At 38.8% G+C, this 22364-nt stretch overlaps 1 protein-coding gene across 1 annotated transcript; it reads left to right on the top strand.

Annotated features, from left to right (window-relative positions):
* The first annotated feature begins 3291 nt into the window (after positions 1–3291).
* Positions 3292–22287, top strand: gpm6aa (glycoprotein M6Aa). Its single transcript, XM_034883874.1, has 7 exons — positions 3292–3632; positions 15084–15276; positions 15507–15663; positions 16804–16957; positions 18014–18090; positions 18716–18781; positions 20218–22287. Exons 1-7 carry the CDS (start codon positions 3596–3598, stop codon positions 20368–20370), a joined length of 837 nt encoding a protein of 278 aa, XP_034739765.1. The 5' UTR covers positions 3292–3595; the 3' UTR covers positions 20371–22287.
* Positions 22288–22364: the final 77 nt, after the last annotated feature.

Raw genomic sequence — 22364 nt, 5'->3', positions numbered from 1 at the left:
TTATTTATTAACATATTTTTAATTTTGTTACAGTGAATTTATCACTAACACGCTGTTGGCCCTTGTTGTTCATTCAAAATCCCAGGAGACTTAACCTTATTACGTTCAAATGTGTAATTTCTTATGTGCCACATGCAAACAAAACCACGTAAACAAGTATTAAAACATTATTCATTGGGTTGAACGCAATTCTGCATTCACTTAGAGACATCATATCATAACTGCTTTTTTATAGTTTTTATAGTTTTTAAAATTCTATGCATTCCAAAATGTATTTAATGGCAATACTTACACTACCGGTCAACGGTTTGGGGTCCTTTATAAATTTCCATTCCACTCCATTATAGACAGAACAGCAGCTGATATGAGTGGGTGGTTGATCTTTAATGCAATATCTACATTTCTCATTATCAGCAACCATTCGTCCAATGTTCCAAAGGCTCATTCTGTTTACTAATCTGATATCATTTAAAAAACTAACTAGAAAAACATTGGAGAACCCTTTTGCAATTTTGTAAACACAAAATGTAATCTGAAAACTGCTGCCCTGGTTAAAAAAACAATGCAAGTGAGCTCGACTGGTATTCTGTCTATAATGTATTCCAATGGAAATTACGAAGGGACCCCAAACTTTTGACCGGTAGTGTATAGTAAAGATGTTTTAGAATTTAGATCAAGAATGCTTAATCAAGTTTGAAAAACATTACAAAGATAACAAAGTGGGCTTGCAATTAAGATTTAAAATGTAGTTTGGGTCAAAAGTAAGAAAAGAAAATTACATTATATATTGTATGTCTTACATACGGTCCAGCATTTACTCTTTTTAGTACAACACTAACAACAAAATAAACAAAACAATACTAGATCTATACACATATATGTTTATCAACCTTGTGTATACTTCTGTTTTTATTACCAAGTGTTTATTTGGGGTTTAAATCTTTAGTGCGTAACTTTCTGATATTAGTAACCATCCATCACATTCAAGCCATTGGCAAATGAGTTGCTAAAAAGCTAATTACAACTATCCGCTCCACACAACTCTCTGTGTTTCTCACTATGTTTAGAAGATAATTACCCCTTCTGAGGAGTCCATCATGTTTTTTTTAATCCTCCGTTTCCTCCTCAGCTACTAGCAACTGGGTGGAGGAGGGGTGGAGTCAGAGCGGAAGGCTTGTATCATGTGAACAGTGTTGATGTAATTACTTAGAATTCCTCATGGGGGAGACAGAGACTATGCACTATAACTTTAATTTGTTTGATCGGAGGAGTGCATGAAATCTGAAATTCTGCGGGACTGATTCACATTACCAAATTTAATCAAAAATGTCAGAAAACTGTAGGAAATGACCAAGATACAAGGTAAAATGTGTGATGGTATGACTGATGTTATCCAACATATTCCCAACAATAATGTATTCTACGCTAAGCTCTTCACTAACATAAACAGCAAACAAGACATCTTAGCTAACTCTATAGCAACTGGAAACATTTGCTTTGATTCCCCCACAATGCAATTGTGAAGGTGATTATCCAAAATATGACAAAAAGAAATGATCATCCATCACTTATAGATTACCTTTTTTGGGGAGTTGGTGTCACTCACCAACCCCCCAAAAAAGGGGGGTTGGTAGCAACGCTACGAGTCACTTGCATATTTTACTAGCATTTAGCTGGTAGATGGTGCTAATTTTGAACCCTGGCTCATAAAAAGCTAAGTTGCTAAATTAAAACAATAAAAGGTACTTAGTGGAAACAGGAGGTTCGACCATTTGGTTGGACAATATGCTACACAAGGCTTATCAAATTATTAATCAAGCAATTAAACATTAATGACGCATTACATTTTAACATCAATAAATAATTACATTCATTTTGAAACATTAGCATAATTACCAAAAACAAAGGCCAAAATCAAGATGATGGTGCGGTTCCTTTAAGGTCTATGAATTAAGCTGTTACGAGTTCCTTTAATCAGGAATAATACATTGTAGACCAAGGCTGACAATCTAAAGATCGCCGCCATCCATTACCATGTTTGACAATTCATTATTTGACATCACTCTAAAAGCAATCCCCGATGGTTCAAATTGGTCTTTCCGTGCACAAATCCCTCCTTGGATATTTGCAATGTGTCTACTTATATCATTTTTAGACCTCTAAACTGACCTTCTTCTTCACTGTTTTCCAGTTCTCTAGGGATCATTAAAGTTTCATGTCATCCACCTGTCTGATCATCCATCCATCCATCCATAGACCCATCTGTTCGTACTTCAAGTCAAGTCAGATTCTGTTTATACAGCACATTTCATCCCACAGCAGCCTAATGTTCCTCACTGATCTTCAAATTATTCCTCTGTGCTTCCCATCCCTCTATCCACACCTCACTTTGTCAATATATTTGTTGTGTTGTTTGGCCTTCAGCCTTGGTGTTTATCAGTGTAAGGTTTCAGCAACCTTGCATGAGCTCACCACGCCAAATTGCTATCAATGTTAAAATGCCAATAGAGTATTTAATCTCAAATCTCCTTAATCTCATGAGTTATGTATACATTGTATGGAATTATTATTTATGCATTTCAGAAAATATTTACATTTTGCATTCCATAGTATGCATTAGTTGTTATGCTGTCACTGTGTGCTAATTACGACTTTTGCAAAACCTTCATAGACACATTAATTAAATGTCATAATACATTTAACATGGAAGTGCATCTCCCCAAACGTCAACTTTTTGGGAGAAGCCGCAACCCATTGGTTGCCCAGCCAGAGTGGACCACATAATCCTTAAGATTGAATTTTAAAATCAAGTGGGCAATAACTAGTTTATGCATTGATTTTCTACATATGTATAGTACGGATTTGCATGATAGGAATAAAATGGCACCTCCTTGCTGATCGTATAATTGAATCTGTATGGCTAATAAGATTAGGAGAATCCCACTTCGAAATCAGATGTCCCCCCCCTCCCTTATTTAAGTAGAGGTTGAGTTAATGCAGTAAAGTCACTGCCTCCGGGGGAGGTGGGGGCACGGACTTAACCACTCTGTCCAAGAACCAGGGGTGTTTAGGGTGGGCTGCACAATTAATTATGAGCCTCACCTATGAACACCCCTGTCTAAACAATACTCAAAATGGTCCAAAGTCACTGTTCAGTCGCTATTCCAATGGTGCATTCAGTGTTTTAGTTTTACATTTTTCGCACATGCATCTTTAGCTTCATACCCCTGTCAGCACACATGCGCCTTCCTGCTTACCATAGAGACCACCCTCTGCTCCATCCAGCGCCCCCTCCCTCCTCCACCAGGGACCAAGGAGGTTTTCAGCACTCACCACGGCAGCTCGCAATGGACAGCACCACAAAGACTCAGTGATCCCTTGCATTGCCCGGACTCTTGACAGAAACCACAGTTGACAGGCAAACACATCTTTCTCAGTATAGGGACATCTAGAGAAATTGGACAAGTGAGACCGAGAGAAAGAAAGTTAAAGTGCTTTGTGGACTACCCCGTAAAAATAAATAAGGTTTTGAATCTGCCTAAACAGGCATTTTCTTGTACACATCTTGTGCTGCTCTAAAAACAGATTCCTCGCAATGGAAGAAGACATGGATGAGGGGCAGACCCAAAAAGGTAAGACAGTATTTCTTTGCATGTTTGGGGAGATTTACTTAAGTGAATCTGACATGGATGTTTTGTCAGAGTGCCAGTGGTGCCTTTGCAGAGACAATTGCACAAATGTTAGCCATTCCCTTTATGAAGAGGAGAGCAGCTGTTTGTGGTAATTCCTTTGTCCATTGAGTGTCAGCACTCCACTGAGGAGAGCACGTCTGTTGTGCTGTTTGAGTAGTCAGAGGGGTGTGAACCGCTTCAGCGAGGGATGCACTGTCTTTGTTTGCTTGATAAGGCTTTCATGCTTGTCGTGATGGCTGAGAGGGAAACACGAAATCCATCAGCTCTTAAGTTCTGTCCTTTTGTCCAAATACCCAGACGCTGTATCTTGCAGCAGTGTTTTGAGACATTCAGTGTGGATTTGATGCAGGAGCAGGGGGTTTCTTTGGTTGGCTACAGAGGGATAGTGTTTGCTCTGTGCAAAGTGGAATTCCTATGTATACTTCACCCCCCCCCCCCCCCCCCCCCCACCACCACCACCACCACCATCGCCTTTTCTCTGCATGAATGATTCAGTGTCTTGTTGGGACCTACAAAAGCAAGAGAGTGAGAGTTTATTTTTGTTTACAAGTGAACTGCACCATTTTTCATTAAAGATGTTCATTCTAAAATTACCCCGAAAATGATACATGAAACAGGGGTGGACAGGATACTGTTCTCAATGATTGTAGAACACACTTTTGTCTCTGCCTCCTTCCTTTCAACCCTCTCAGATTCACTTCATGTGACAGGCATGGCTTCATATGTTTGTTTCTCTTCCCTCCCGCCTCTCCTCCCTGCAACCTCACAGGCACACACACATGCACTGAAACAGTTGCCATGGCAGTGGCTACGTGTAGTCATTATATATTCTCTCTTCACCCACTCTTGCTGATGACATTTCAGTAACACAGGAATAGTTCACTGTGTCTGAGAGTGTAGGAAGAATAAAGCCAAAAAGAGGTAGAGAGTCAGAGTCAGACTGACAAAAATTGAGTAGAAAAAAAAGCAAGGGGAAGAGGGAGCGAGAGTCCCAGGAAGATGGAGGTTTGAGAGAACACAAGCATAATCATCTACAATAGAGAAAGAATTATGCTTGATTATATTTTAGTTATATGCACATACAGTAGTGATAAGTAGAAATTATATTTTGTTCCCCGTTAATTAAAGGGATTGACAATATTGCTCCAAGATCATTATTGAGAGGGCTGTTTCATTTGTAACATTTGGCATATGCACCACCAACCTGATAGATTTGTATCTACTTCTTGGTCCCCATTACTAGGTGTGTACTTAGGGATTCCTGTTCAAAAAGCAAAAATATGTCAGCCTTGGCCACTAACACAAATGCTCATCCAACTGAAAGATGCAGCCATGCAAGCCTTTTTGTATGCCATGTCAATTCATTTAGGCCAAGATCAGGTTTGTAAAGAGTAGTGTTCACCGATATACTGCAAGTTGTTCAGGATCAATTGTAAGATGCATAAAGAAACAAATTAAAATGTCCACTAACCCTGCACATGGCAGTTATGGCTGACATGTGTTAGTATTATTAGTACTGTAAGTACTGCTGTTAACATTCCCAGCATTCAAAATGACCAACCTGTTACTCAGAAGCTGACATTCAATTTAGGCCAGCTACCTGACAAATGTATGCTGCCACCAAAATTACAGTGTCTTTATGAATTACTGCCCACAAGTCACCACAAACATACGGACATTTGGATGTATCTTTGAGTGTCTTACTTTCAACATTGTCATCATCACTTTTCAGTTTATTCTTTGATGTTCCTGTCTGATTTTAAACATTTGTATAATAACATGTATACTAGCGCGGAAACAATGCACCATTCAGAGATGATCAGGTGACATGTTTTTTTTCTGACTGAAACAGTGTATTTTATGCTAACGAAACATCTGAAGAGTGAGAGTTGAACCAATTGTAAGTTTGATTTAGGCCAGCTAAAAGCTTAGGCCTTATTACAGTAGATGACATGGTGAGATGCATAGACCATTTCTAACCTTTAAAAGGTATCTGGCAGTTCTTTAAATACTAATACTACTGGTTACACTTTGCTTGAAGGTATCTACGTAACAGTGTCATAAACATTATAAACAAGCCATGAACGTTTATGACATAACGCTGTGATTTGGTTTTGTCACAGGTTAAGGTTATGGTTTGGCTTAGGGTTCATGTGTCATGCCTTTTTCATGATAGTGTCATGTGTTAATGACGGTGAAATGTCACTCTTATGTAGATATAAAAGTAAAGTGTTACCCTACTTTTGAACTCATCTTATACAAGAATACAAAATACTTCAGGACGAGTAGTTTCATAAAATCTATTTTTTAATCAATCTCAAAAGATTTTACTGGGTTTAGAAGGTTGTGTAGGATTTCCATGTGGGGACAGAAATTATTTACAGGCTACAATATGATCATGACATAACATTTAAGGAGCTGTATTGGTTGATGAAGCACAACACACAATGTAATATAGAAATGTTAGAACAAGGTAGCAAGGTTCACTGGTCACCTAACCATGTGGAACTTGAAAACTGTCAGCTCCTTTCCTGGATACTGGAGACAACAGATGATCAAAATGATTGCTCTGATGAAGTGTGATAAACAATAAAGCCACCCTGTCAGGTTTATTTCCATGTCACTTGGATTTCCTGCCTATCATTCTGTAAATATCTGTTATTGTTTGTAAGAATCATTGCTCATTTTTTGGAGAGGTTATAGCCACAATTCTACAATGACACATGACAATAAACAGGCTAATAAAAAGGGAAGAAAAAAAAGAAAGCTAGAGTCCATCAAAGATCAAGAAAGAGGTTGGGCAGATACACTCAAGACATTCAAGGGAACATTGCTCACAGCAAAAGAGCTCTAAAACACAAGCACTATAACAATATTTCTGTTCAGCCGTGACAATTTTAAAAGCTTATGACTGTCATGCAACATTGTATAGGTATGAGAGGCCCTGACTGTGCCTTGACATTTATAGGGGCTTTTTATTGACAACGGTGTACTTTATTTACTATTAGAAATATACGCCCCTGTTAAAAGTAAATTTAATATTATTTTGTTGTTAAAAACACAGTTCACTTAACCGAATAAACTGCAAATACTTCCACCACAAAAAAAAGGTGTAGGTGTCAATGAGTGCACAAACAGCACGCTAATGCCCTTCTGTCTTCCTCTTCTGAGGCTGCAAATCTGAGATTATGAGTCAGATGCACCACCAGGTGGGCGCTGCTCACTTCAGCTGCTAGCCAAATGTAGCAGTGCACCCTATGTACCACAGGGGGCCAATCAGCAACGGGAAGCAAACCAACGTCCTATGTTTGAAAAAGCAGCTTTCACTAATGCGAATTCCGAGCAAAAAAGAAAGAAAGGCACACCTGTTAACTTTTCCTGAGCCAAGAATCTTCTCTGCAAGGCCCCGTTTGTCCTTCTGTTTGATCAGGCTTCTTGACGAGCTGTTACATGATGAGAATCTCACTGTTAGCTTTTTTTGGGGGGAATCTACATAAACTCAGCAGAATTTGTCAAATAACATAGCACATAACATAGCAGCAGATGCAATGCATAATGATGTGGACAGCATAATGATAAGGCCGAACCTCTCTGAGTTTTGCTGTATATTGTAATGGTTCACCGGGTTTCATGCACTTTGAAATGAAAGTTCCTGTAATAAATGTCTAATTTGGATTGAGGTTAAGGTGCGGTAGGCGCTGTGGTTAAACTGATGGTGTGTTGGTACAATTGATTCTTCATTAAACATGGCATATTTGGAGGGGATATAGTTGATTACTTTGAAATATAGTATTCATTTGTACAACATTCACAAATTAAATTCTAGGCCGTAGCATATTCAAGAGTTGTTTTGTCATTTATTGGGATTGGTCATCTTGCTTTAAAGAGCTGCTAACCCTAAAGAATGAAATGGGCAGAGACTTCAAATGAGTGTTTGTGTCTCCTGATAGCCTGGTAGATTTTTTGCCAAGGCTATACCTCTGACATAATAGCTTCAACTCACAGCACAGTTGCTCCTCCTTGCTCGGTGAGTTCTGGCCGGACTACAGTACATAACCCTTCTCCTTCCCTGTTGCTCCCTCCCTCTCTCACTCATTGCTCTGAATCCCAGCTTTCCCCGGCCCAGGAGAAGTCAGAGGGTTCCACTAATTGTTCTTATGATATTCGTTGGAGGTATTAATGGAGAATCTTTAGGGTTTTCTTATTGTTCCTCTCAGGAATGACACCCTAGTCTAGCTTGTTTTAGATACAGGATAACAGGTGTTCAAAACATACTGATGCCGTTTGAAACCATTACTGAAAAGCATCATTGGGTCTCAATAATGCTGATCATAATATGGTAGTGTAGCCTTTCAACATGCACGATTTTTGTATAGCCCCTTTTTAATACTAGGACAACAATATAAATACTGTTTTATATGTTGAGTGGTGGTTATGCCGATAAAATGTGTTTTATTAAGTAGGCTCATTTCTAAGAAACCAAGACGTTCTAAATATAGTTACTGTATATTATATTGAAGTTAAGAAATTTTCAAGCTTAAATATTTAGGTTATTCAAAGTAGAGTGTATTTTGGAAACAACTACAAATTTAATGCAACTATATAGACTGCTGTCACATTCATTTATAAACTGAAGATAGGCTGTTATTGTGTTCTATTGTTTAGGAGCAGTTTTTGACATTTTCTCCTCAGTTCCTGGAGTGAACTCGGCACAGACAAAAGACCCGTCCCTGCTCAGCAGTCACGCAGTCATGTTCAGGGTCTTTCATCTCTCAGTGAAAAAAAAAAGAAGAGGAAATCAGTGGCTGAGCTTTCGGATCTGGCCTATAACGTCCTTTATGCCCAGGGGGGGTTATCTGTGTAATGTGTCTCAGTCACTATTGTAGCCCTGAATTTGTTGACATACAGTAAGTGGGTCATGGCACTGAAGTACTTGGTCTATTCTCAGATTTTGCGCTGCGGTTGACATGGCAACCATACTGGTTGATTAAACATGCGCAGAGGAGATGGGCGCGCGCAGGAGCTGAAAAAACCTGCCCGCTTCAGGGGAAGGGGGGCTGCGCATTAAATATAGGAAAGCAACGAGACATGTATTCACCCATTACTCTCAGACTGACACAGAAACACCATCCCCCAGTGAGATTTATCTCTCTCTCTCTCTCTCTCTAGGACCAGGCATACCGCTACCCCACCCCCATGCAAAACTCCTCTGGTAACAAGAAACTAATTACGGCTAGTTGAATGCGCCAAATGGAGTGTGATTAGATGTCTCACAGTGTATGTGAAGTCAAGATTTGCCAGACGTAACATTTTCTTTTCCGTAACACCCTTTATTTAAATTTGTAAATTTCTAACAGGGCATCTTATTAATTTTCTCTGTGGCTATAACTGCATTCAATTCAAAGCCTGTACTGTATTATTCAAAAAGAAAAGATCAATTTTAATTAGGGATGCCGGATAGCTCAGTTGGTAGAGGGGCGCCCACATATAGAGGTTTACTCCGACCTGCAGCCCTTTGCTGCATGTCATCCCCACCTCCCCTTTCATCTATTCAGCTAGTCTGTCAAATAAAGGCCTAAGAATGCCCCGAAAATAATCTTTAAAAAAAAAGATGCTATTATTTGGACTCAACCGGAATATATTTTTGTCTAGGATGTTTCTTCTGTATTAAATCTGCAAAAGATTTTTTTTTGAGAATAAGACACAAACACAAAAAATCATGGGTAAATAAGAAAGTATCAGATGTGTCTATTTCCTTAAATCAGGCCTTAATCCCACCTGCTGTGGCATGAAAAATGTAAAAGTTTTGTTAAATATTCCGAGGATAGCTGCTGCTAAGGGGCCAAAAGAAAAGCTGTTTTATTAAAGAGCACTGTTATAACATTACTGAAGCTCAGTTACACAGAAGCATTTCAAGTTACAGCAACTAAAAACTGTTATATTACAAACATGATGTCAAGTGCAATGTGTCTGCTTAGGCAATCGGTCTCTCCCAACTGTTGTCACACAAATACACAATTTAGCAGTCGATATGGCTTCAACAAATGACAAAAAGAGAGGACAAAGACAGTTTTGTGGCAATGTAAGTTTTAGTGCAAAGGCCTATATACTGACATTGGTATAGTATGCAGCACACGTCGTAGCTGAACTAATTTGAATGCCCCGCTGCTAATAAGACTACGAAATACTTGAGTCTGCACGTCTCAACAGCAACTTAGGTGAAAAGACAGAATTGCGGCTTTATGAAAAGAAAGTATGCTTTCAGCTTGATAGAAAGGTCAGTGAGTTACTTAAAATGCAATATTGTAATTATTTAAGATAAATCTGAAAGATCTTTAGTGATCCTAGAAACCTTTAAATATGTTTAAATATATGTTTCGCCCAGGTAAAAAACAAACAAAAAACCCCAGTTAAAATACAAATTCAAGCATAAGTGATTAACTCTAGTAAGGTACGAAAAGAATCTGGACAAAATGTCAATGATCAATTTCAACAAACAATATCTAACTCATTAGCGCCTAAAAGAGGGCAGCATATCATTAGTTAATTAACCCAAACCATCTTCCGGATGTTAAGAGTCATGTTTTCTTTTAAGGACGTCATTCAGCTCACAGCATTTCTTAGGGACAACCTCATCCCTCGTGTGAATGTTGCCTGGGTCAGTGAGAGTGTCTGAGTGTGTGCTTGTGTTCCTTTTGCCTGTCGCATATGACACTGACAGATGGAGAAGAAGTAGGAGGTGGGAGGGGCCTTGGGGGGGTGGGTCATCCTTTCTCTTTGTATTTGGGAGATGCCTTCTGTTGATTGGACGTCAGTGTTTGGGGTCATGTAGGCCTCACTTTTTTTTTTAAATCTTTTTAAACAGAAGCTTATTTGTGTGAAGGAGGACGTATTTAAAACCACACTGTCTACTGCAATGCTGTCTCTTTGTTCAAAATGCGTTAGACTAATCCTTGTGTTGCCAGATTTTCAATTATGGCAAGTGTTATTAATTTGATTAACACTCAGAGGGAAGAATATTCTTAGTTGTTTTGTTCCAGTTAGAGACACATATAGAACTAAAAGCAATTAAATATGAGTGTTACTTTGAAACAAATATCTATTTAAGTCAAAAGCCTTCAATGCTTTAGAGATCCAGAGAATAACAATGAAATGTTATATGTCTGGGAGCAATTAGCCTATTCTGCCAAATAAAGCAATAATTTAAAATATCCAAAATACTAGAATACCTCCATTGTCTCCTGCAGCTGCTTGACAAATACCAAGTATATAGCATGCATGAGATACATCATCATTGCCTCTTCTGGTCCATTTAATAAGCTTAAAAGTCAATTAGGCCCAATTCCCAACTTGACTTGCTGTCGGTCTGTACTTGTGTGTCTAAGACAAGGAGAACTACAGATGTGAGCAAGATCAATTCAAATACTTGCAACATCAAGCAGTTAATCTCTTATTTTCCTCTCAGGTAATTTTGGGATAAGCAAAAAGCATGAATAATGAATGTGAGAGGCTTGTGCTCTGCTGCTCTGTGCTACTTCTAAATTATGGATCAAGCATCCAGTAGCTCTCCGAGGCAGTTCGCACCATCACTTGCTATTTTTCACCAGCTCCATTTGCAGCCAGTTAGGATCAATGAAGAGCTATAGAGAGGAAAGGAGAGGATGTGCTGCTGGTATAAGAGGAGGTTTTGTCTCATGCAGTGAGGACATGTATCACAACAGCCAAAGCAACCATAGCACCATAAAGCCCCAATATAGCGTGGTCCAGTCATAGTTTTAATATTATACTCAAAATATTTGGGAAGCATGCTAGAATGCAAGACTAAAAACAGAGAAGGTGATGCCATAGCCTTGGCTGAATGTTCCGAATTTCTTTCTGTTAGACCATGATGTAATATTTACTATTCAGAAGTCATTTTAACGTGTCGTTTAATTCTGCCCTCTAAATATATACACATCTCTCTTTTTTTCGATCTGAGGAGTTTCCCTCCACAAAATTAAAAGCAGACAATCAATAAAACATAATTCTTGTTACTCAGTAAAGGTCCCATTTACCTTGTAAATTAATTTCCAACTGTTTCCTTAGAAACCCCTTCTTTCAGTCAAGTCATAAGATGACTTATTTTGTTGTAGCACGCAATCTAATAACTGTAACTGTAATGTAACAACATCTGACTATTGACTTGATTGGTGCTGTTGTACATCAGAAAAAAATATAAAATAAGTCAAATATATTTAAAACAAGGAACGATAAAATGCCGGCTCCAGCTGGTTTAATCTGTCTGCAGAAATGTGAATAATGCAGAGGTAATAAACCTTGATTGAGGCCATGACATAAATCATTTACATTACTGCTCATCTCCCTTCATGTAGAGCACAAGCTCCGAACATCTACAGCACCAAATTTAACCAGCATGTGTCAAAGGTAAAAGGAAAATGACATGAAATTTCTCTAAAATAAAAACCACTTGCTTGCCATGCAATGTTGTAATAACTGCTCCCACGTCAACTTGAGCTTTAACAAATACTCAACTTTATAAAGATGGCATGTGTTTCATCAGGGTGCTTCATAAACACAGTTATGCTCACGTACGACGTTGAGGCCAAAAATAACACTGCTGGAACATCTGGAGTATTGAATCATCATAAAACGTGACTCTGTTTTGCTCAGCATTTATATGACTAGACAGTTGGATCTTTTACCAGTTTGATCTTTTACCATGACTTAGATAGGCACAGTGACCCAGAGCATGGAGGGTAAATCTGACTGCTCTTTTTCATCTTGTCGGAGAACACTATCGCATCAATAAATCCTGTCACTGCCTGCTTTTTGAAACGAAAAGGTAACTCGAGATAATGAGTCTGAGGGAAGGGGTGGCGACAGAATCACTTTGTCTGTACTGTGCATTTCTGGCCACAGTTGTTACATAGAAAAGGTTAATTGTCTAATTCCCATGCATAAGTGGCTACATACAGTATAGTCATATAGTGATTTCTTTCTAGTGAGTCGGAAATATCATGACAACAGTACATTCCTCAATAAAAAATATGAGTTACACCAACTGCTTCAGACTAGAATGCAATGCATCTGAGAGACATTGCATTTTGAAAAAGGCAACACCAGACACCTAACCCTCTGATGTATGATAACACACTAAAACAATTCACATAAATCAACCTTTGATTGAACGCAACCAGTTCCCATGGACGCAACCCAGTTCTATGGGAGCTGTCCTAAAGTAATCTAGGAAACAACTAACAACTGTGCAAACAAAGAAAGCTGAGGGCAATTGGTGAAAATGCAATTAATTGTTTTATATATATTATCTTGACAAAGGGATTGATATTTTTCCTTTTACCTCCTAACTATTGACAATACACTATCCCTTGGACTTACATTATTGAATTGAAGTTGTTACATAACTCACCCAAGAGGCGGCATCACTTTTCCTGGCAGATAGGGAGTCCCAGCCATTTAAAGCTAGTGCAGGTTGACAGAGTCACACAAATAAAGGTGTGAATTGGTGTGAAAGCGCCTGGGAGTGGATGTCAGCTTGCACCTACCTGATAGTCTAAAAGGCACCAAAGGTGAGGTGTCTCCTGAATTTGTCCCTTGGGTAACGTCCCATTCCTGGGCTGGGAAAGTGGGTGTGATGGAGAAACACCAAGGCAGTTATAATACCATATGGGAGTGTTGTAAACAGCAAACAGTTACCCTGCCCTGTTCCTTAAGACAAAAAAAAAACTAAACAAAAGAAAGCCCACCTATCCAGACATGTACCTCCTGTTAAAAACCATCCACTCAATCATAAATTAAGCACATTTCAAAAAACATCAACAAACTGAATAGAAGGTGGGACCAGAAGCATGGCAGACAGACTGTGGGTGGTCTAGGTGTATGAAGCTGAAGTGTGAAAGCGCTGCTGAGGTTATTGGGAAATAGCGTATCAATTATCAGCAATCCTTTCCTGGACAAAAGTAGTAAAGTAGGGAGGCAGAATAGGCTCTACGGTCTATAGCACTGGATTACATCAGCGAGGATGCAGATAATCTAGGCAAGCCTGAGCGAGGGTTGGAGCTGCACCAAGCGTCTGAGCACTAGGCACAGCCCAGCAGGCGGACCAGCTACTTGGTATTCCACTCAGGTTTGAATCAGTCAGCAGCACAGAGTTGAGATGAAGGAGGAGGCGGACGATGAGGAGGGGAATCATGCCCCTGCTTTATTTACACAGGTAAAAAAACAGCGAACATCCTTGATGCACGATCCTAAAATATTTGATCATCTCTACAACTGACAATGTGCTGTCATGGAGTCTCCTTACTGAACAACGACAGGCATGTCAACAGAGATCACTAATTAATTAAATCACGTGCCATGATAGTGAAGTAACTGATCAAGAGGAATTTCCCGTTTCTATGAACATAGGTTTATAATTGTGCATTTTACATGCATATATTGATTTGGACTTCAAACCGCAATGCATATTTAGGAAGCAGCTTTCCATTCTACAAAGTAATAAAAGCTTTAAATGAAGAGTAACAAATGGATTCAGAAGGGGCTAGGCTTTGTGTCTGCGTGGTTAATATATTGCAATGCCCTGCAAGACCCGATAAAGCCTGGTTTTGGTCCATGCTTCCACAGGTTATCAACTCCACTTCTCTTCTTGTTACACTGACAAATGGCGGACTCAGTACCCCAACACACACACACACACAAACACACACACACACACAACACAGGGAGACTCATAAATCTAAGAAATTCATACAGACACACCCACGTGCACAAGTATTTACAGACTCAGCTTCTTTGTGAGCAATCTGTGACAGGAGATTGAAGTTGGAGCCGAGCAGTGATTAGTCACCTTAAGGCCCTCCGGGGACAGGAAGCCGGGGAAAGCAGAACGGGGTTAACGGTCAGGATCGCTATGTAAAGCTCAGGTTGAGTTTTTAGTGCTGAATAAAATGTCAGCATCGTCTGTAGGGCCAAACAACTGACAAAATGACTTGATGCACAAACCAAGAACAAGGGAAAATGTGAAGCCAGATCCCTGCATACATAGAGGGGAAGTGGCCAATGGATATCTTATACCATTTTGTGGCTTTTTAATGCAGTAGTCTGTACTCCAGGTGTCATGTGGTTGTATTAAGTTTACTGTGGTTTAAATGTTTGAAATTCTCAAAACGTAAATGGCAGTATAGTGCATTTGTCCATTGGCAAAGTTTTGTTGAATGATTTTACGTTTTACCATTAGTAAGAATCCTGGTTTACTTTGTGTCACAGAGCACCATATAAAAATATCCACCCATCCTGGATTTTCTTTAATAATTTCAATTGTCCATTTCTGTCTTTATAGTTAACTTTTTTTTTTATCTCTTTGTGTTTCTTTAGGATGCCTTGAATGCTGCATCAAATGCCTGGGTGGGATCCCATACCCATCTCTCATAGCCACCATCTTGCTGTATGCGGGTGTGGCTCTGTTCTGCGGCTGTGGACATGAGGCCCTGTCTGGCACCGTCACCATCCTCCAGAACTACTTTGAGGTGGTGCGGAGCCCTGTGGATGCGTTGGATGTCTTCACCATGTGAGTAGGAAAGGATCCAACTAGATTGAGTTTTTGAAGGAAACATTATTGACCCTAAAGAATTGTCAGTGAGCACACCCATAAGGAAACCTAAAAAAACAGTAATATATGCTCTTTTACACAGCTTGTAGTATTTTTCCACATTGCATTTTAAGATGTGTTATATTTTCAAGAACAAAGTGTAACATTGTGTTGTGGATGTTTTCAGTGGTTCTCTATTCATTCTCCAGGATTGACATTGTCAAGTACGTGATCTACGGCATTGCTTCGGCTTTCTTCGTCTACGGCATCCTGCTGATGGTGGAAGGCTTCTTCACCAGTGGAGCCATTAAAGATCTGTATGGAGACTTCAAGATCACCACCTGCGGGCGCTGTGTCAGCGCTTGGGTAGGACTAACATTTAAGTTCATATTAACAGTCAAATTAAGCGTAGATGTTAGCTGCATTATATCCTTATATTTATTGCTATTATAATAATATATACTTCTGTATATGAGCTTCCATAGGTGTTGCACATTTCAAGGAGTCATTTGGTAATCAAACAGTCTAAATGTCTGGTCTTTTCCAAGGGAAGTACCCTCAAAGATTAAGTAGGTGAAGGCTTCTGTAGGTCTTTCTTCAGCCATAGTTGTATTCACCTCAAATGCTCTGTCCAGCTCTTATTTTGTTGTTTTTTAACAACACAGTCAAGAGAAAATAGTCACATGTAACAGATTGTACACACCTGGTATAGGCAATGTTAGTGGGTTACACCAAATCTTAATCAAATACTACAGATTATCACTTTAGCTAATTTCAAGTCAAGATTATATGTAGAACATGTAGGAGTTGAATATGCATGACAAATCAGGCAGCAAACACATATAAAAAAAGCTTTTGTGCACTAAATGATTTTTTGATTTGCATGCGTGTGTGTAGATAAACTCCAAAAAGACAATTCAGAGACAAGACAGCTGAAATGCTCCACAATGATAGCAAATACATCTATCAAAATAATTTTATTACACCAGCATAACAATTCAAAATGATGAGTACTCTCGTACGGAGCATATCAGAGAGCCTGCAGCAATCCTAACAAGATTATCTACGCGATATAATTGCTTAGCAAATTTAAAGCTCCACAGGGAGGCAAAGGAAATGAGCCATGCTGTGGTATTTGTGGCTTTTAAGGTCATTAAGTCTGTATGTACTTATCCTGTGTCCACCAAAAATGGCCAAGCCAAAATAAGACTACTTGTCAGAAATGAGCAAGCCATGGCTTGGGAACACCTTGTAACCTAAAAGGGTCACAGATTTACACCAAACAATTTGTATCCCTCAAGACCCATGTGTCCTTCCATAATGCCCTGTAATTCACAAACACATTCTACAATAGTAGTAGTAAGAATTGGAGTAGTAGTGCATCGCTGTAATTTAAAATAATTGAACTTGAAAATATAGAAAGTTCAATCTTACATGAATTACAGTAAAGTTGTTAATCAACACAAGTGCCTAAATTTGATCTCTGTTTCTCTGTTGCCATTGCAGTTCATCATGCTGACATACATCTTCATGCTGGCTTGGCTCGGAGTGACTGCTTTCACCTCCCTCCCAGTCTTTATTTATTTCAACATCTGGAATATTTGCCAAAATGCTACCGTGCTGGAGGGGGCCACACTCTGCCTGGATCCACGCCAGTATGGTAAGGATTTTTTAACAACTTTAGCTCCTAGTTTGTTTCTTTAAAAATCTCTGTGTGGATAATGCAACTGTTACAGCTATGGATAACTGATGGTGAGTACAATTATATTTTGAAATATAACAGAACTCATCTTCTACTGCTCAGGACTTTAATAATCTATGATACTTTAGTTATTTTATTTACAATATATTGGATCCACTGTTACTGCGCAAATAGTCTTGCTTTTCCAGACCTTCCGAGCTAGCTGTCTGGGTTAACCCAGCAATTAATCATAGTCTTCATAAATCGACGTGAGTTTAAAATTTCAAGTCAAAGAGAGCGGAAGGTAATGGACATCCCGCTAAAAAGAGTGACATCTAGTTGAATTTCTGTTGGCAAAGTTGCAATCCCGGAAGTGGAACATTTTGGATCTAGACAACTTTGCAAATAGTCTGACTGACTGGATATAGTCTGACGAGATAAAGCCTACCACTGGCTGCCTTTTTCAGCTGGCATTCTCCTTCCCTTCCACTATCTAAGAACACCGTCGCTGCCGTGGCTTAGCGCCACCCAAGACAATTGTGATTGGTTTAAAGCAAGACAAACGAGCCAGAACGTCTTTTCTGCTATCCCAGAATGTTAATTCCCAGTCAGACTTTTCTCTAGCTCTGATACAGGGCTGTAGAGATAGGACTGGCAATGCAAGACTACCCCTCAAATTACTGTCCTGATGACTTTAATGATCCAGAATAACATTATGTTGAGCTGGGATAAAGCTAAGGTCCATCATATCAGTAGCTTATATGGCTGGCTCATTATTTTCTAATTAGTGACATATCTTTCAGTCAATTAGCCACCGGCAGCCACTAAAATAGCCTCTGTGTCAACAACAATTTCAGCTGCCACCATCATATTAAATGCCTGTGTGTGAAATTGTGTACATTAAGTCTGTATTATAATGGTTTAACTGTATGCTTGAACCTGTTGCAAATATTTGCACTTTGACGTTGCCTGTTATTTGTGTAAATTTTGTGGCACACCACTTTCCATACATGATGCATTATTTATTAATTTTAGGTATTGTGCCAATTGCTGAGGCAAAAACAGTGTGTGCTGGATCAGAGAAATTCTACAAGATGTGTGAATCCAATGAGGTAAGGTCAAAGTAGGTTGTCTGAGTATTAAACAATGTTACTAATTACTGTATGTTACATACATTCACAATGTTGCCAATATGTGCATGCTGGATGTTTTCAATGTAAGGATAATTATGTATACATTAGTGAAAAGTTAGCCAGTTTAAATGTCAACAACAGCTGGACAGTTGCATTCAAATGATCCCAGGCGGCTAACCATTAGCAACCATGACACACCAAATACTCACACTCCTTCAACCACAAAACTACTGTCTAGATTCCCCAACATTCCAGCTTCAGAGAGCTGTAAATAAACTACAACTGCATTACTCCTGTGAATAAAGGCAACAGTCTGAGTAAGATCATGTAAACAGTATTGACCGCAAAAACCAACAACTGCTGACTGGGAATATTGCTTACATGCAAAATTCAAAAAGGCACTTTGAAGCAAAACATTCTACATCTAACTGAACTTTTTCACAAATGTTGAATGATAAAGTTGTTCATATTCAAATTTGATTGCGAATGTAAAACCATAATGAACTCAACGTTTACAAGTGTGTTTTCAAGCAGGATTTTCACTTGCACAGACGTCCACTAATGCTTGAAGTGTAATATGTGCTGTGATTTGTTTTGGCTACAGCTGGATATGACATTCCACCTGTTCATCTGTGCCCTCGCTGGAGCAGGAGCTGCTGTTATTGCTATGGTGAGACACCAATACAACTTGCACCTCTCACTCAAGGGATGGAACATCTAAACATTACTCAAAACATTGTCTTTTAAATCAACCACAAAACATAAGAACGCATTTCTGTGGCATGTGTTTTTCAAAAGCAGATTTCAAAGATGCTACTTATGCTTGTTGGGAGTTTTTTTTTGTGTTGTCATATATTTTCTGCAGTGGTAAGAGTTTACAGTTTTTTTGTTTGTTTTGTTTTTAATAAAAAGGTAAATGTAGGTCAATATTGTAGCTGGGAAAATAGCTATGTTTTGTCATGGCTGGTTCATGACTTGTCTGTGTTGTGTGTTGCCTGTGGGAAAATAGCTAAAGTATAGAAGGGAGAGAAGGCATTTTGGCGCAGTGAAAAAGACAGGGTTTGTCTCCCTCCCTCTTTCCGAGGCGCCAGGCATGTCATGCCGTTGTCATGGAAACAGGGAGAAGAAAGGCTCTGGGGTTGTTGCAAACATCACTCAGTAATTTGTGAGGAGCCATTTTCTGAGAAACAGAAAGTGTTTGCTATACAGGGCTGATGGTGCAAATTGTGGCAGGTCTCTTTTCCGCACATACTATTTGATTTTCCCAGCTGATGGCGGAGAAAATTCATCACAACAGATACACAAAATACATACAAAAAAAGTCAGTGTTTAGATCTCAGTGGCTTAATTTGTCTTTCTGCATATCAGACACAAAGAGCGGTGCAGCTATGAAACTGTTGTTCCTTGTGCAAAGAGAAGCTGTGTTACAACCTCAGTCATTAAAGTACAATACATTCATTATATTCTTAGCTGCCATGGTAACAAGTCCAAGACAAGATTTAGCATTATGCTGCCACCTGCTGGATCATTGGAAATGTCCTCCTTTATTTACAGGGCCATAAAACAAGCTTTAGGGTTAGGGATAGGGTTGGCTGAATACCTCTTCTATGGCTTACGACTCAAAAAAACCCACAAAAAAACAAATTTGGCATACCAAAATCACAGCATTAGTTAAAAAAAACTCAAGCATAAGCAGCATCTGTGGAATCTGCTTTTGAAAAACACATGCCACAGAAATACAGTTTTGTGGTTTTAGTTTAAAGACTATTCATTGCATTTTAAATACATATATATAATTAATCTTGTTTATCAACTTGTTATTTTACATCCACAAAGGGCAATACAACTGAGAAAGGATGTCTATATTATATTCTAATAAGATCTTATGTTATGATATGTTTTCACAATTAACTGAGCAAATGTGAGCAAAAAGCATAGATATTTTAAAATTCAAGTCAAGTACAGTGCTCCTATTCACCGCAATACCCATAAAAACTAGAGCATAAATAGAATACAATAAATACACTATACAATACAATACTATACATTAATACAGTAAATGGCTTTGCATTGTTGTCACGCTTTGTAATTTTTATCCTCTCACAGATCCACTACTTAATGGTACTGTCTGCCAACTGGGCCTACGTGAAGGACGCCTGTCGGATGCAGAAGTATGAAGACATCAAGTCTAAGGAGGAGCAGGAGCTTCATGACATCCACTCCACTCGCTCCAAGGAGCGTCTCAACGCCTACACATAAAGACCAGCGTGAGGCACGACCCTGCCACTCCGGCCTCTCTCCCCCTCTCTCTCTCTCTCTCTCCAGTCTTTCTATCTGTCTGTCTCTACCATCCCCTCCCGAGGAGGGGGGGCGGATGGCGCCTAGGGCCCTCGCCACTGCTGATGTCACTGGTGCGTCTTATGACAGTGTGGTCTGGGGGGGACGTCACACAAACCTCCTCAGTCACAAACAGCTATTCAAATGAAAAAAGCCCCTTTACCTCTTTCATGGATGGTGTTATGATTATCATTATCATTATGGCAGTTATATTATTCTTGATACAAGTTGTTTAGTGCTAACAGTAGTTTTAGTGTAGTCTTTTTGTAGAATCAGAAGTAGCAGTAGTATTTCATCTTTTTTTATTACTTTGAATAATTTGCATATGGTTTTATTTTTTAATTTAATGCTACGTGTCATGTTGCTCTCGTGCATAATTTATTTTTTGCTGATTTCTGAGGGGTTCACAGGGGCTTAAAAGGGTTTTCAAGCACATTTCCCGTGTTGTGTGTCTGGAGATTTCATGTTCAAAAATGATGTACTGTATGCAAACGGGTGGTTAGTTTAAAAAAATATTTTAAATCTCACAACACAACCACAAAGCATCACAAGCCTTTGTCGTACCAGTATTCCCAGGGATTAAAACCACTTTCACATGAAAGTAATTCAATCTGTTTTTCTATTTGAAGTTATACAATAGCAAGACGACACAATAATAAATACCAAATCATTAGAGTAAAACGTGCTAGATGTGCCAAGCCTGTTTAACAGGAAACAATGACTTTGAGAAATCTCAAAGATGCGATTAGTCAATTAAAGATAAATGATGGGTTATTTTATGATAAACCTGCCAATTAATTGTATTTTAGGACTGTGAATGACTTCATCCATCTTTGCATCACGAGCAAAAAAAAAGAAGCACATGCAAACATACTTTCATAACTCCCTTTTTTAATTTCTTAAAAGTGGAACTTTATAAATATAAAACTCCTGTTTTTGCAGAACTCTGCACTGTATATACGGATATATGAAAGCATACTTATATGTTAAGCACTAACATTTAAGGACAATTAATGTGAGAAGAGAAGATGTCACCGTGGGTCAGTCCACTCTGCATCTATCTGTCCAAATCAAAAAGAAACCCTGACAGTTGTTGGTGTAGTGGCACTCCTTGGTGAATTGTCAGATGTGAGAAAAGTGTTTATCACAGTCATTTTGTTCACAGGTCATGACAGGAACTTTATTGCTTACACATCCTGAAGCGATAACACTACAACAGGTGGCCTGTCAGTTCATTGCCTGGCAAAAACTTGTTTTTGTCGGTGTTCCTAAAAGATAGTTTCATGCACTTATTTGACCATTTCTGTGCTCTATCTAGATGTAAGTGCATTGGTGTTCAACTGAAAGTTGGATAACTGTACTGTTAGTAACGATTGTGAATTTAGATGTTTTTTGTGGCATGGACATGCATTAATATAGTCTTATTGACTCAAAAGTTACTTTGTTTCACTTCTTTATTTTTACACTTTTGACTGTCTTGCTGGCTCAACCCTTTGTTTATATGTGCAGTACTAAACCTTTCATGCTTTCCGCGTTATGCTACTGATATTAGAGACTGTAGTCTTTGAGTTGTGTCTATTTAGTTTGTGATGAGCTCTCAACCATGTCTTAAAACTAATTACCTGTACCAACATTGCTTATTCTGTAATGATCTGAAAAATGCTTTCAGCTTTCTCCTCGTATTAGTCTTTTGTACTTTCACTACGAATGCTTAGTAGCAGCTTTAAATTGAATATGTTTTGTACATTCATGTGCCAACAGCTTGAAGTGGCTTATTTGACCTGTATGATCAAATTTGCTTGCATTAATAAAATTCACTTGTGTACTTGTTGATAAATACTTTTTGTCTTAGATTCAATTTGTTTAGGTTAAAAGGACTTAGTAGTCCTGCTGGTAGTATTAAAAGGATTTGTAAT

Source organism: Etheostoma cragini, chromosome 10 (genome assembly GCF_013103735.1).
Source record: "Etheostoma cragini isolate CJK2018 chromosome 10, CSU_Ecrag_1.0, whole genome shotgun sequence".
Lineage (NCBI taxonomy): Eukaryota > Metazoa > Chordata > Actinopteri > Perciformes > Percidae > Etheostoma > Etheostoma cragini.
The sequence above is the reverse complement of the archived record's forward strand: the minus strand, read 5'-3'. Positions and strand labels throughout refer to the sequence as shown.